Below are 17,850 nucleotides of genomic sequence, written 5' to 3'. Positions count from 1 at the left end.
TTAGAGAGGTCTTTCACTGACATTCTTTAGGAGTACCACAAGAAAAAGTGATCAAGTTACTCATACAAAGTTTCTTTTTTTTTTTGTGAGGTAATTGGGGTTAAGTGACTTGCCCAGGGTCACACATCTAGTAAGTGTTAAGTGTATGAGGCCAGATTTGAACTCAGGTCCTCCTGACTCCAGGGCTGGTGCTCTATCCACTGTGCCACCAAGCTGCCCCTATACAAAGTTTCTTAATCATTTTTTGGACTGGAGCTTATTAATGGAGCTAATTATTAATGACATTTCATTGGTATAGGATTTTCTTCTCGTGAGGAAGTCCCCTATAGCAATTGCTGATTCTCACCTGATTCTTTAATTTAAGACAATGTTGGCTGAGACTTTTCCTGAAGGTTAAGCGACTTGCCCTGAGTTACACTGTGTTAAAGGCATAACTTCAACTAAGGCCTTTCCAATTCTTAGGCCAGGTCCTTACCCATGATTGCCACTCAGTTTCTCACAATTAGAATGGTAAAATCCCAGAGCTGGAAGGGAGCAAAAAGTTCACCAATCAGCTCAAAAATCATACTTTGTCCACAATGTTCTCCACTGATCTCACCACCTTCTGTAGCAAATCCTCAGGAGCAGGATACCTGTCATGCCTATTTTATTGATAAACATTGTCAAGAGACCATCTAAATTCTCTTTTTCAGTCTGGGAGTAAATCAGTGACTATACAAAGTTCTTCAATTCCTGTGCAGGAATAGGATCTTTTTGATATCTATCAATAATTAATAGGTGTGAGGTGGTACTTCACCTAAAAAAAAAAAAAAAAGATTCTAGATGGAAGGGCAAAATTTGGAACCAAAAAAGTTTTAAATTTTTAAAAATTGTTTTAACATGTAATTGGGGAAGATATTATTTAAAAAAGAACACATTGTCACTCCCAGTTCTTCCACCTCTGATCATCAAGTTGGTATTTATTTCCCTCCTCAGGTCTGTCAACTTCCAAACAGAGCAACTGTAGGGTATCTGGATATGTCATGATACCCCTCTAGTCTTTCCAGCTAGTCCTTTTTGCTGCTTTATTCCTTTAGAACAAGGTATGTTTTTTCCATTGCTCTCCACTATTTTTAATTAAAATCTCATAAACTTTTAGTTATCCCCATGAGCCTATATTTATTTGTTCACACTAACATAGCTAACGTATTTTATCACCCATACTCTGTGCATCAATAGATCAAATCCTGAAACCATGAATACTGCTCTGGCTCATCTTCATGAATATTGCCTCCTTTGAATTACTATTGCTTGTATGATTATATCATAGACCAAGGGCCAGAATTGTACTTTCATCAATCTCAGTTGTTCATTTTAACTCATAATTAAAATGAAACCAAGAGATGGTAAATGACTTGCCAAAAGAAACATAGTTAATAAATTTTGGACTCAGGTCCTTGGACATCAAATCCTGTATTCTTTCCCCTATTCCATGAGATCTCTTCTCACTCTTTTTATTTCCTGTCACATCTGCTACTCTCTGAGGTATGCAATTTAGATAGATAGATAGATAGATAGATAGATAGATAGATAGATAGATAGATAGATAGATAGATAGATAGATAGATGATAGATAGATAGATAGATAGATAGATAGATCTCTATCTCTCTTTCTTTACCTCTATCTCTATGTCCATATCTATTCTTCAATTAACAGTTATCATCTCCCTGCCTCCCACCAGATTGTTCTATCCTTGGCAAAGAGCCATTATTCTTGTATGTTACAGAGCACAAATCTAAACCATGTTCTCTAACAGTATCTCTTTAGTCAGCTAGTCATATCCTAAATAGTTCCTTCTCTTCTTTTTTTTTTTTTTTTTTAGTGTGGCAATTGGGGTTAAGTGACTTGCCCAGGGTCACACAGCTAGTAAGTGTTAAGTGTCTGAGGCCGGATTTGAACTCAGGTACTCCTGACTCCAGGGCCGATGCTCTATCCACTGTGCCACCTAGCTGCCCCAATTCCTTCTCTTCTAAAGTCCCTGTTATCAATCGGGATCAGTAATGAATATTTCCTAATGTAAGATTCACTATCCATCCATCCATGCACACATATACAGAAATACATGTGTACAATATATCCATATATGGGGCAGCTAGATGGCGCAGTGGATAAAGCACTGGCCTTGGATTCAGGAGGACCTGAGTTCAAATCCAGCCTCAGACACTTAACACTTACTAGCTGTGTGACTCTGGGCAAGTCACTTAACCCCAATTGCCTCACAAAAAAAAAAATATATATATCCATATACATGTGTGTTTTGTGTATGCATGAATATGCATACATTTATATACATGAGAATACTGTTCAGATCAAAAGATTCTAGGAATCTCTGATATTATTTCTGTTGATAATATAATTATTATAGCAAGTATGCTTATGTTTATCTATTAGTTTAAGGTTTGAAAAGTATTTACATGTGGTACCTCATCTAACAAAATATATGACAATATCTTTTTTTTCTTCCTCACTGCTTAAATATGGGTTGATTTTGACTTTTCCTTTCATACAACACCAACTTCTCTCCTTATGTCCTTTAATTACTGCTTTTAAAAGTTGGTACAAAATTGAAGGGAAAAAATGGTGATTTCTTTACTAAGAGGGAATCTCTGGGTCAGGAAGGTAATAGCAGGGAGTCAAGTGATAAAACAGTTGAAATCATGTCCTCTAGAGAGAATTTCCCTTGAGGGGGGTGGGGGGGGTGAGGAGAAGAGAATTTCATTCTGTACCATTGGAAAATATGACAGAAAAATGGACCGACAGGGTTATTTTGTGGATCTACTTTTTCATTCTTATTCACATGGTAGCTCTCTGGCTGGTAACGAGAGAAGAATATATTGGAAAATTAAGGTGATGTACAAACAAAATATATCAATGAAAATAAAATAACATAAATTAATAATACAACTTATAGTAAAAGTAATTACTCTCAAGATAACAGCAGCTGCAGTGGGTGTTTTGCCCTTGATAACTTTCTCTTCTGTGATCACAGAAAATCTGGGTGGTCTGGGGCTTCTCCAAAAGTTTCTCTATTACCTCATTTTTGTCAAACAATGGTCATGGATCAGTTACACACATATTACACAACTCGGACATTTATTTTCCCAGGGTTTTTTTCTTCATTCTACTCAATGGCCCTTCTTACCTCATTTCACACCTAAATGTCATGGCAAAATCCTACAAAGTCTAGGATATTTCCACTGCGCAAAACCCAATGATAACTACATCTGGAAAAAAAAATTTAAAGCATTCTATTTCATCCTGGTATCTCTGAAGTATTTGACTGAAATCATATTTAATATCCCTCTAAAAGCCAACTATTTGGTAAAGATTTGATTAATTATTGAATACTTCTTATATCATTCCTGGAATAAAAATACTAATATAAAAAAAATGGTTTCCACAACAGAAAAGCAGCTTAAGTTGAACCATACCTAGTACAATTTATTATTAAACATTGAGTGACAAGAGTATATTTATAGTTTTCCTAGGATCAAATTGACATTGCTGTTTTTACTCTCCATTACTTAACTGTAGGTAGATCTCTTTAAAGTCATGGCAGCACCACAAATGGAAGAGATATGGAAGAAAAGGTCAGTGTGGAAAATCTGGCATATTTATGAAAGATAAATATATTCACTGACTTCTTGAGAGGTTATAATACTTCACCTCCATTATATTATGCATACTCCACCTAGACTTCCAAGAAACTCCATGACAATTTTTGTGACTTCAATCTCACACCCTCCAGCTGTGTTTGCTTTTTCAAAAAATATGGAATCTAGTGATCACTTCACTTTTCTATTATTTTAACCTTTATTTTCTCATCAATTCATGTCCTAGGGAGTCATTTATACGAACTTCACTATGTAAATAAATATATATTGTAAAAACTAAAGAAAGTCCTTAAGACAAAAATTATTTACAAAATCATTTCTAAATCCTAAAAATACTGTCCTTCAAACTGATTACTTCCCTGAAACTTTAGCCAGACACTCTAATAAGTCCATTCACTACAATGAAACTAATTCATTATAGCTAAATATTCTGCTCTATATGTGTGTTTTTGTGTATACATGCATATGCATATATACACATACACATACATAAAATATATAGGCACACATGCATACATACATACATACATACATACATCTTCCTGATGAGGAAATTCCCTTTATCAATGCCAGTCAGAAACTCCAAATCTTAGAGAGTTGTCTAGAACACTAAGAGCTGACATGACTTGTCCAGGGTAATGAAGCCAGCATGTCAAAGATGATACTTGAATTCAGTTCTTCCTAGCTCCAAGGTTACTTCTCTATCCACTACATCACACTATCTTTAGATTTTATGTTATGTTTTCTTTTGTTCTTATTCTAATGAGTTTGACTTCACTCATCCATTAGCATACAAAAGTCATTCTTCAGTGTCAGACATTTACTAAAATCCATATAGATATAAGGGAATCGAAGTGATTAATTTTGTCTTTCTCCATAGTACCTTTCATGGTGTTATATAAAATATTTCTTAAATTAAGATGTACTAGGCATAATACTAAGTGATTAAAAACACAAAAACAAAACTACCCCTGCCCTCAAGAAGATTAAAATCTATCAATGGGGAAAAATGTGTATGTGTGTATCTATATATGTATGTATATGTATTTGTGTATGTATGCATTTATGAATTACAATATAGATATAAAATTACATGTACAATAAGATACAATTCACAAAGTTAGCACTGAATAAACAAACATGTGAACATCAAATGTTTCAATTCAAACCGTATGAAATATATGCTAAGTATAAAGCACTGTCCTAACCATATAATAGCTTCTAATATATTTGGGGAAATAAGACAAATGTCCATGGGACCAACAATAAAAGAAAAAAGGCAATAAATTATCAAATACCAGATAATTGGACATTCAGATATTATTTCAGATGATAAGTATTTCAGTGTAGTTAAGGGAAGGAAAAGGCCATGGTGGTTTAAGATATTTGGGGAAAATGTCATGAAAATTACATTAGAGCTTGAGATAGATCTTGAAGGATGAACAGGGTTAGAAGAGACAACAAAGAGTAGAAGAAAGCAGTGAGGTAGCTGGTGAGGGATAGAGCTCTGGTCCCGAAGTCAGGAAGACTTGAGTTCAATACCATCCTCAGACACTTACTGGACCCTAGGCATGTTATTTAACCTTTTTGTCTCTGTTCACTTCCTCTAAAATTGAGCTGATAGTACCACTTACCACTCAGCGTTTCTGTAAGTATCAAATGAGATAATATCTGGAAAAAAGTTTTCAGCATAGTGTCTGGCACATTGTAGGCAATATATAAAAGCTTATTCCTTTCTCCTTCCCCATATGAGAAGAAAAAGTTACAGAGCCACAAAGGTTGAGTGTGTATGAGTGTGTGTGTGTGTGTGTGTGTATGCATGCATGCAAAGAAAAGTGATTTCTCCAATCCTAAAGGCAAGACTCAATAAAGAATAGAAAGAAAAACTATGTTTCTTACTGAGTGCATCATCATTTCATGAGCTAATGGATTACCTGTGCCCATTTATAAAGAAGTTTCTATCATTCATAATAGAAAGCAAATTTAGGCCAGTCTGAAAGACTCCATCATTAAAAATTCAAAGGATTAGTGATTCTGGAAATCAGGAACAAGCCTGAATCAGTACTGCATATATAAGTACATCTCTATCGATCAGGAAAGCGCTTCACTAGTAATTAATAGTAATGACAGCAGTTAATATTCATATTGCACCTAAACTTTGTGTAACCTTTTATTAAATTACCTTATTTGATCATGACCAAGGCCACAGAGTTTCAAGAATCAGCCTGAGTCTGATAAAACAAGAATATTACATCACCATGGGAACACAGGCAAAGACAGCGCATAATCAGGTCCCCAAGGTGCTTGTTTGCAGAACAGGCTCAAGCCTCCATCTGGATTTTTAACTCTGCCCACCCACAGGCAGGAGTGAAACCATGGGAAAGAAAAGTTACCTCATTTAAAAACTAATACAACAGAGGGTGTAGGCCTTAAGTACATGAAGAATTAGAACCTTTATGTTATTAATGTAAAAATCACTGCGAAAGATCATTCTGGTTTTAGGATATTAAAGGATTTAGGGATCTGTGTGCAAAGGACCTTCATACTACTCTCAAATAAGTATCATTATTGTTAAGTCATTCAGTTGTTTCTGACTCTTTGTGACTCCATGGACTTGTCCATGGGGGTTTTCTTGGCAAAGACACTAGAGTGGTTCGACATTTATTTCCTTTGCCATTGTGTCTTCATTTTACAGATGAGGAACCAGGGCAAACAAGGATAAAGTGACTTTCCCAGGGTGACACAGCTAGTGAGTGTCTGAGGCCCAATTTGAACTTGGACCTTATAGGTCCAACCACTCTAACCACTGTGCCACTTAGCTGCCCCACAAATAAGTGTAGGCCTCAGTTATGATAAAACAAATAACTCTCTGAGGAAGAAACATTTCTCCTTTTAGCAAGGATAATCTTCGCCCCACCCCCAAGACACACATACTCCTTGCTTTTCCCACTTTCACAAACTAAATCCCTTGGAACCTTGTTGCATCAATTATCTCCTATCTCCTGAACACTCAGTCTTTTCATCCTCATTGGCCTAAGGAAAGTATGCCCTAATCAAAAAAGAGAAAGAAAGAAAAAAGGAAAGAAGGAAGGAAGTGAGGAAGGAAGGAAGGAGGGAGGGAGGGAGAGACACAGAGAGAGACAGAGAGAGAGAAAAGGAGAAAGAAACAAAGAAAGGAGAAAGAGATAAGCTTAGTGAGATGAAGAAGGCATGGAGGAGTTAAATATATGCATTGGTGGAAGGAATAATCACAGAGAGAAATTCTCATATGGAAATCCCCTGTCCAGATGCAGATCTTCAATGGTTCTACAACTTAACTGTCTTGCAGAGCTCTTTCAGATACTGAGAGGATAAGTGATGTGCCCAGTGTATCACAGCTAATACATGATAGAGATAGGACCTAAATCCAGGCATTCCTTACTCTGAGGCAATCTATCTATTACGCTGTGCTGCTTCTTTGTCACAAATTTTATATATAGAAAGAGAGAAATGAGAGAGAGAGAGAGAGAGAGAGAGAGAGAGAGAGAGAGAGAGAGAGAGAGATGAGAGAGCTCATTTATCTAGTACTTTAAAGTTTTCAAAGGACTTTATGTACTTTAACTGATTTTATCCTCACAAAAACCCTGTGAGGTAGGTACTATTATTCTCTCCATTTACAAATGGGAAAACTGAAGTACAAGGAGGTTAAGTGATTTGCCCAGGGTTATATAGAAAGTAAGAGTTTTTTGCAGGATTTGATCTCAAGACTCCCTAACTCCAAGTTTTGCACTCTACCACCAAGCAGCTTAATGTAATGGGATTCTAGATATTTTTAGTCGTAGAATTTGGATAGCAATCTATAAAACTGATCTTTCCTTTTTTCAAAGTTCACTGTTAGAACAATCGATTCCTTTTGTATCCAAATAGATTCGCTAGATTTATAAGGATAAAACAATAAACTAATTCGACCCAACTGAGCCAGAGGAGTCTGTATCTCTATGTCTCTTTCACCTGGGCACACAACTTAACTAAGAGCAACAGTATCTTTACCAAAAGATCTTTCACAAACACATTTGCACAAAGAATTACATTATGCTGACATATGACAAACCTGTACATTCATATGTTGTGAATACAAACTATGTCCAAATTAATTTATTTTAAAATTCTATCCAAAACTGATTTTATTTTTGCTGTATTTAAATATAAACTGAGAAAACTCATCACATGATTCATATTTGAAACAGATGTTAAAATTATTTTGTTTCTTGTTTATACCAAAACATTCTGAAATATTCCACATGTTTTCTGTACGGCATTTCATACTATTTGGCCCTAAGAAAAATGCATACTTAATGAATAGCATGGACTTTGACGTAATATTTTTTTTTAATTTACGAAGAATTTTCCAGCTAAATGTTTCATGATGACATCACTATCTGATTGGCTCCTCAATAATAGCCCTGTGAATTTGGAGTGTAAATGTATTTACGTATGCTTTACAGATGAGCAATATGGGCTTACAGGAATAAAGTGACTTGTTCAAGGCTACACAACTATCAGACTTGGGGCTGGATACCTTCAAGGTCCAGCTTCAATATTAACTTACACAAACTACCTTTCTCATGTCCTCTCTCTAAAGCTCCCCCCAACCTCAACTGTGCCTTTCCTCTAAAATACATTCCATTTACAATATTATCTTGTAGGTACATAGTTATTCACATGTCATCTCCATCATTAAAATGTGAGCTCCTTGAGGTTAGGGGCCATCTTTTTGCCCTTCTCTGTATCCTTGGCATTTGGCATGCCGCCTGATATAGTAATCATCAAAGTCAAAGGTATGAAATGCTGTCACTATAAGCTTAGGCTACTGTGTACTAGAACATCAGGAGGATGACCAGAAAAGGAAAATGGGTCTTATTAACTGTTTACGGGCTCAGGCATGAGTCATTTTTTAAAGTATAAATAAAACTTATTTTAACACTACAAGTTGTTAGCTTGAGTCTTTGCACAGAAGCTGAGGGGCCTTTAAGACAAACTAAAATCTGATGTTCTCAGGAGAAACCATGGGTGGGGATAGAAGGCAAAAAGACCACTGACCACTATTAACCCCCCCTCAAAAAAAAAGATTTCCTTTGAGCCCAGAATTTTTTGACATATTATATATATATTTTTATATCTAGAATATGATTTCAAGTTGAACCATTTATATATATATATATATATATATATATGTATACATGTAAATCTATAGCTGATGGGGCTTGTCACAAAATTTACTTTTTTCTGTATAGCTATATATCTCTCTATATATATATATCTATAAATTTTGTATATACATATATATATATTTTTGGGGGGGGGTGAGGCAAATGGGGTTAAGTGACTTGCCAAGGGTCACACAGTTAGTAAGTGTCAAATGTCTGAGGCCAGATTTGAACTCAGGTACTCCTGACCCCAGGGCCAGTGCTCTATCCACTGCACCACCTAGCTGCCCCTGTATATAATTTTAAAACACTGCTATGCTAAGGAAAGTAAAATTTTGTGATGAATCCTATCAGGTATAGATTTACCCAGGGAGCTTCTCTATGATTATCACAAGCCATTTCATCATGCTAAGTTCGATTCAATATTTCAAGGTCTGAATTTCACATTTCCATAATACTCTTTTCAAATAATAGGAATACTAAATGAAAACAATTTAAAATGTGCAACAGAAATACCAAGATTAAAAAATGCAAACTTACCAGGTAGAGCCAGAAAGACCAGCAACATATGTGGCACAATCCAAAATTCCTGATTCATACAGTGCCTTCATCACACCAGAAAATCCCACCATGGCACGGAACCCACCACCTGAACCCAGCACAGCAATCACTGGCACCTAAGGAAAATTAGATGGCCAGGGCCCAAGTAAGGAAAAAGTCATAAAATATAGAATGCATTTGAAAATCAAAAAAAGGCTTGTTCTTTTTATCTGTTGCTCAACTTTTGTTTTACAAATTCCACACTTTCCTGACAAAGAAAGGCAATCTTGCTTCTTTGACAACCTAGGCCCATTACAAAAATAAAGTCATTCAAAAGGAAAGCAATTAATTTGACATGGGGGGGTCAGAGGGGCTAATAGAAAGTCTTAAAAACAAACAAAAATTTTACCATGTTATTCAATTTAATCAAACAGATGATAGCTATTAACTATTCAATAAGATTTCCCTCTTTCTCTGGGTGGTATCATCCAGCAGTTACTCAGGTTTTAATCATTGGCATCATCCCTGATTCTTCCTTCCTTATCACTTCCCATGTCCAATTGGCTGCCAAGTACTGCTGATTTGACCCTGAAATATTTCTTGTGTCTACCCCCTGTTTCATTATCACTGCTGCTGCTACTGCTGCCACCACCACCACCACTGCCGCCAGCACCACCACCTTAGTGTAGGTTATCATAATTTTTTGCCTACTTTATTGGAACAGCCTCCTAACTAATCGCTAGCTATTTAAAAATGAGAATTATATGTTGTTTTCAGTTTTCAAAACATGTACGCATTGCTGATCTCATCTGATGACTACAACTATAAAGCTTGCAAGACCATTATCTATTCCCTTTTGTAGAGACAATAAATCTGAGGCTCATAGAAGTTGTGAATTGTCTAAAGGCCCTTGGCCAATATATACAAAAGTAAGAAAAAAAGTTGTGAGTTACCTATTTGTAGTATAATGTCATTTCCACAGTTGCACATTACCTCAACTCTAAATCTAACAGATGAAAGATTTTATGAATCTAAACACTTAAATATAAGACCCTATATAATAGTTAATATTAATGATTCTTCAGTGAGAAAAACCAGATACCCTAGGACTCTATAAGACCACAATGTGAAACAGTTCTCAATGGTCATTTTGCTAATACAGCTTGAAATTCACAAAAGTATAGAATTATGTAGTTGAAAGAGCCTTTTTTTAAACTTTTTATATTCCTTTATTCCAACCCTCTCATTTTTTCTTTTTCTTTTTTTTAAAGTTTTGATTTCCAAATGCTATCCCTCCTTCCCTCTCTCTTCTCCCCCCTCCCTGAGACACTAAGCAGTCAGAAATAGATTATACATGTGCAATTATGTAAAATATTATCATATTAGTCATTTTGTACAAGAAAACCCAAGTAAAAGAAAAAAATGAAAGAAAGTGAAAAACAGCATGCTTCAGTCCATGTTCAATCAATATCAGTTCTTTCTTTGGAGGTGGTATTAAATGCTATGACCATATGCTTCATCATTAGTCCTTTGGGATTATCTTGAATCATTGTATTCCAGCCCCCTTATTTTACAAATAATTAAACTGAAGCTCAGAAAACTCATGAGATTTGTCTAAACTGGTAAGTAGTGGCTGGGCCATGATGATATGACTTCCAAGGCCAGGGCTCTTTTCAGTACATGCCGTCTCCCCAAATAGACAAATTGGTGATGTAATGATTAGAAGTCAGATGTCAAACTCGCACCAAGAATACTCTCTTAGTTCAGCATGGAACGACAGATTGTACTGATTTTTGCTTTGCTATCTGATTTTGACCCTTTGTATGTTGGTTTGAAAAACTTCTCTGAATTTTTCAGACATTTAGAGATAAGGGAGAAAAGGGCAAGAAAGACCAAAAGCATTTTCTGGACTAGTTTGTTCATACGTTCATTTGGTTCTGCCCTATTAATACCAGTCTTTTCATGAAAGATACTAACCTTTATTGCCTGTGTTTGTTTTTGTTGATGGTTGCTAATTTTGGTTTTTGGGGGGTTTTTTTTGCGTGTGGCAATGGGGGTTAAGTGACTTGCCCAGGGTCACACAGCTAGTTAAGTGTCAAGGGTCTGGGGCCGGACCGAACTCAGGTACTCCTGAATCCAGGGCCGGTGCTTTATCCACTGTGCTACCTAGATGCCCCTGATGGTTGCTAATTTTATACAGAGGGGCAGCATGGTGGACTTGTAATGAAAAAGCCCGAGTCTCATATCTAGTCTCTGAAATGCCTTAGCTACCCTGAGTGTACTCCACTCTTCCACTTACTTCATCTTTCAGCTGTAGTCATAGCCTTTTAAATCCCTCGATATTTATCTATATTCTATACCTTACAATCAAACGCTTTATGTAATGCTGTCTTATACCACTGTTTACTATTGCTCTCTGCCTTTGGTTTTCTCTCTGTAACTAAACCATAAGCTATTAGGAAGTGTCAAACACATGGCTTGCAGGCTACTGCCAAGTCCTGAGTGCAGCTGAACCAGATTAAAATGTAATCAGAAAAATATTTAACCAAATAAATAAAAGTGCAGTCAAACACAGATGACATTGCATCTTAAAACCAAGTCAATAGGTGGTTGTAGGAATCCTTATGTATGGATTACTGGCCCCAACTATTTGAGTTTTCTATCACTAGTGATCAACAGTTGTCCATGGAGACAGAAACACCCAAGAATTCAAGAGTACTAGGAGGAAAGTTGTGGCTGCGGAGTTAGAGGAAAGGATGTAGGTTCAAATCTCACCTCTCATAATTATTACCTGGATGACCTTGGGCTAGTTATCTCCTCTCCCTAAACCTCAAGTAGTTTTCAAACATGTTAGAGAATAGCTGTGATCTGTGTTGATGGAGAGAACTCCCATCATGACAAAAACCATAGATCATATTCTTAAGATTGTTATTGTTATTATTGATAATAGTGACATTGATAATGCAAGAAAGAAAAATGTAGCAGGCACAGATATTAATACACCAAAGCAAGATGGGAAAAAACGAAGATTAGAGCCTCTGAATATTCAATTTCACTTTCTTGCCTTTAATTAATCAATTAACAGGTTGATGATCTACTATTATACATAGATATTTTTAGGTGGAGAGAAATATATTATATGCCTCAAGGAGCTTGTTCTGGTCTAGTTTTTGGTTGTTGTTGTTGTTGTTTGGGAGGGGCACAGAGGGGCATGGAGCTACAAATTCCCGATGTGGAATTTGTCATCATTTCCAGATAGGATATGTGTACTAAGAGATTGGCTTGCTTTTTAATTTCATAAGATAATTAATTTAGAGCTGAAAAGAATCTCAAAAATCATCTAATTCAATCCCCTCATTTCACAGATAAGGAAATGGAGGCTAAGAAAGTGAGCTGTCCAAAGTCATACAGGTGATAAGTGTCAGAGGAGAGATTGGAACCTCTTTCTTCTAACTTCGGAGCCAGTACTAAGCATGATCAGGTTTTTAGATTCTGTAGCCAATCATCTATCTAATACATCACACAAAAGCCTATGGTTTAGTTGAAGAGAGAAAATTAAAAGGCATTTGGGCAAGTCAATTAACTCTCTTGCCCCACCCAAAAAAAATTTAAAAGAAAAAAACAAATTAGGTAATAATATGCAAAGTAAGAGGCAGCTAGGTGGCATAGTAGATAAAGCAGCAGCCCTGGATTCAGGAGGACCTGAATTCAAATGCAGCCACAGATACAGATACTTGACACTTACTAGCTGTGTGATCCAGGGCAAGTCACTTAACCCTCACTGCCTCAACAAATATAATAATAATAATAATAACAACAACAACAACAACAATAATAATATGCAAAGTACCTTGCAAACCTTAAAATACTATTTGAATCCTAGCTATCATCATCATCACCCTGCTTTTTGGCATCCTAAGATAATTAGCTATCTGTAAAGCCCAGTACTCCCAAGCTATTGGAGAACCCTGATTTAAAGAAATTCCATAAAAATCTTAGTTCAGAAAAATTACAAGATGCCTTTACCTCTAAAATTCCTCATACACAAAACTAACGTAAATGATAAGATGTTGAGAGCCAAATGATATTCTTGTATGAATGAGTCATTCCCAGTGATGTAAGCAAGATTTCAACAAAGTATGAGATATGTAATTTGGATCAAGTTTCTCAACCACAGGAGCCTTGAATATTCTAAGAGAACTCTTACATAAAGGAGTAACAACAAATTTAAGCTATTAGTCCTGGATTTAAGTCCAGATAACTAAAACAAATACATGTTGCTGAGCATATTTCAGGCCTATTGAGACAAAGTAACACTGTTTGGCCAGAACCTAAATATCTTACATAGTTCTATTACTTGGACAGCTAATTACTAAAAAGGAACTTTTATTTGCCTTGAATTCCTGCCATTTGGATTAACATGCATTAATGCTTAAACTTCAGAGAAATACAACAGGCATGGCCAATTTACCTCCTTGTCAATTATATATATATACTTATATATTTTATATATATATATATATACACACATATATGTATATGTATATATATGTGTATATATGTGTATATGTGTGTATATATATATATACATACATATATATAACATATATATATATACATACATACATACATATAGTGATGTGGCTTTGGTAAGTTTTAGTTACCTGGTAACTATATTCAACCTCCAGTGGAAAGGGGAATACAAACATTCAAAAACTATGGGGATGTATTTTGGGGACCATACTTCTACTCTGGAAAGATGCCAAAAAAGCACATTAATGACAGACTTTTGTGTTAAAAAGGAACAGAGAGGCAATCTAGTCTAACTCCTATATTCATCACTTCTATTGTTCAGTCATTTCAGTCAAGTAACTTACTCTTCATGTAGTTACTCTTCGTAACTTCGTAACTCCATTTGGGATTTTTTTGGCAAAGATACCAGAGTGTTTTGCCATTCCTTTCTCCAGCTCGTTTTATACATGAGGAAACTGAGGCAAGCAGGGCTAAGTGACTTGCCCAGGGTCACACAACTATGTGTCTGAGCTCAGATTTCAAATCAGGAAGATGAGTCTTCCTGACACCAGGTCCAGTGCTACCTAGCTTCCCTTAGGATAGCTATGAGGCATCAAATTCAAGATGTCCAACGACAGTTGGAGATGTGTCAAAAGGTTAAGAGAGAAGTTAAGGCTAGAGACAATCCTTGAAGGCACAGGAGCTAATGAGATCACAAAGGACAATAGTATAAAGGGAGAAGTGGGGATAGTATAGCAACTGATGATGGGGAAACCATGTATTTTATAGGCAACAGGGAAGCAGGCAATACAGAGGAACAATGGGGATAATGGAGTAAACAATCTACTGAAGAAGATGGAAAGAAACAGAATCTTTTACACAATTTAGCCTGGGCAAAAATGATAGCCACTTCTTCACATGAGATAGGAGTGAAGGAAGAGATAGTAACAAAAAGCTTCTGAATGTTGAAAGATGGGAAGGGGAGCAAAGAAGGCATTCATATCTAATGGTCTTAAGTTTTCGATGAAATCTGAGGGGTAAGGTTCTCAGGTAAGACAACTGTTCAGGAATAGGGTGGGGTGGAAATTGTGGGAGGTCTGATAAATTATACAAATGTTTAGAGAGGTTTTTGGAAAGATTTTTTCCATTCCATGGTAGTCTACAACAACTTTCCTGTTATTATGATCCATGCCCTATTTTGCATTATATTTCTTTGTGTCTTCTTTCTTTCATTAGCTTATCATGTTTTTGACTACAGGAGGTGTTAGGTGTCATATTCATCTTAGTATTTTGCCCAGCACCTAGTCTAACACTGTGCACACTGCAGATGATAAAAATAAACTTAATGAATTAGATAGAAACTATACAAAGAAATCAAGATAGTTATTTAATCCAAAATAATAATAATAGAGATATTTCATGGATTGCAAACAGCTGTACACACTTCATCTCATTTGACCTACACAAGAGCCTAATGAGGTAGGTGGTTTTATTATCCCAATTTTGCAGGTGAGGACACTGAAGCTCAGAAGGTTTAAGTAACAACTAGGATCACACAGCAAGTCGGTCTTTGAAATGGAATTAGAATTCAGGTTTTTCTCATTCTACATTTAGCTCTCTATTTCTATGCCATACTGCCTCAAAAGAGTAATCTTAGTTTTTCAAAGTGCAATCCCCAAATGCCCCAATGAATGTTAAAAGTGGTGGTACTAATTTGTGGTATCAGAAAAACAATTCAACACTAGTTATGAAAGGCATACATCCCTAAGGGTCTGGCCAAGAGATTAACATAATGACATACATAGTTTATAAATGAGTCGAAATCTGTGATAGGAAAGTGTAGAAATTCCCAACAATACTTAAAAATCACAAGGTAGATTGTCTATTTTAAACTAGAAAAATTGGTTATTTTAAGTTAGTTACCTGAATATTAAAGCAATAAAATACCTTTCTTGATAATTATCTGTGGTTTCTACATTAAAAAGTCATTAAGGAAAAATAAACTTCACCTTGTAATCTAAGATCCTGATTTCCCCAAGGACACATTCTATTTTCAATGTACAGCCATTTGGAAAGTTGAGTACCAGGTTAATAAAATAAAATAGGATTTGGAAACACAACATTTGTAAGTCAGTAAAAAAGAATTCTTGTGTGAAGCTTTCACTAAAGCATAGTGACAATAGATTTAATTAGCGTAGTTTTAAAGAACACAGGGTAATTAAGATATATTTTGGGGGGGTTATTTTATATTATTTATAGTCATTTTGGTTTAATGATAGTATAGTTCATCAATCACTGTGGAATATTCCTTCTTACTCTCTTCCCATTAGTAACATCTGACCCAACACAAGCTGAATGTGGTGAAACAGGAGAGGAAAGTTTAAACATCAACACCTTGGGTATGAGTAAACTTAAATGGACAGGAATAACTAATTTTAATTGAGGTGATCATTACACATACCACTGTTGGCAAGAATATCCTAGAAGAAATGGAGTAGCCCTCATAGTCAATAAAAGGGTGAGAAAACCAATAATGAGGTATAATCTCAAAAATAACAGAATATCAGTTTAAATCCAAGGCAAACCATTTAACAGCATGACAATACAAGTCTATGATCCAACAATTAATGCTGAAAAAGGCCAAAATCACTTATGTCTAGATCATCTTCTACAAATAACACACCAAAAAAGATGTCACATTTATCATAAGACACTGATATGCTAAAGTAGGAAATCAAAAGATAAATGGAATAACAGACAAGATTGCCCTTTGAATACAAAATTAAGAAGGGCGGAGACTAATATAGTTTTGTCTAAATAACTCACAAGTCATAGCAAACAATCTTTTGCAACAACCCAAGAAATGATTCTACACATAGATAGATTTGTTATACACTTTGCAACCAAAGGTAAAGAAGCTCCATATTGTCAGTTAAAACAAGACCTGGAGTTGATTGTGGTTCATATTATGAGCTTCTTATAGCAAATTTATACTTAAATTTATGAAATTAAAGAAACCATAAGACAAATAATGTCCCTATGACTATGAAGTGGAGGTGATGAATAAATTTAAAAGATTAGATCTAGTAGAGAGCTTAAAGAACAATAGACAGAAGTATACAATTTTGTACATGTGGCAGAAACAAAAAACATCTCAAAGAAAAAGGGCAAGAAAGCAAAATTGCTGTCTGATGAGGCTTTACACACAGCTGAAAAAAGAAGGAAAGTGAAAGGACAAAGGGAAAGATAGACCAAACTGAATGCAGAATTCCAAAGAACAGCAAAGAAATATAAGGTTTCCTTAAATGAACAATGCAAAGAAATCAAAGAAAACAACAGAATGGGAGATAATAGTTCTCTTAAGAAAATTAAATATATCAATGGAACATTTCATGCTAAAATGGGCATAATAAAAGACAAAAAGTGGTAGGGATGTAACAAAAGTAGAAAAAAAAAGAGGTGGCAAGCCATGATGACATCTTTAGCGTAAAATTGAGGAGTGACAGGAATGCACTGGGGGAGGGGGAAGGGCAGAGGTAGCATGGGGTGAAATCCCACATGAAAGAAACAGGAAAGGGCTTATGGAATGGGGGGAGAGATGGGGGAGGAACAGGGCAGTCAATGAACTTCACACTCATCAGAATAGGCTCAAAGACCTCATCAGAGTTGGTTCAAGGAGGGGTTAACATATACATCCAATTGGGTAGAGTAATCTATCTAACCCTGTAATAAAATAAGAGGGGAAGGGGATAAGGAGGGAGGGGCAAAAGAAGGGAGGGAAGATTGGGGGAGGGGGCAGTCAGAAGAAAATCCCTTTTGAGGAGGGATAGGGTGAAAGAAGATAGATAATAGAGTAAATATCATGGGGAAGGGATTAGGATGGAGGGAAACAGTTAATAACATTAATTGTGAAAAAGAGGAAAGGCAAAAAAATGTACAAAAATATTTATAGCAACTC

The 17,850-nt window shown here is 35.7% G+C and overlaps 1 protein-coding gene across 1 annotated transcript in view; it reads right to left on the bottom strand.

The window, feature by feature from the left end:
• PLA2G4A (phospholipase A2 group IVA) overlaps nucleotides 1–17,850 on the bottom strand; it is a 169,588-nt gene that overhangs the window by 43,275 nt on the left and 108,463 nt on the right. The window contains 1 exon segment of the mRNA XM_043999866.1: nucleotides 9,381–9,517. Coding sequence (XP_043855801.1) covers nucleotides 9,381–9,517 — 137 coding nt within the window.

Source organism: Dromiciops gliroides, chromosome 4, assembly GCF_019393635.1.
Source record: "Dromiciops gliroides isolate mDroGli1 chromosome 4, mDroGli1.pri, whole genome shotgun sequence".
NCBI lineage: Eukaryota > Metazoa > Chordata > Mammalia > Microbiotheria > Microbiotheriidae > Dromiciops > Dromiciops gliroides.
This window is presented reverse-complemented; position numbering and strand designations above follow the sequence as displayed.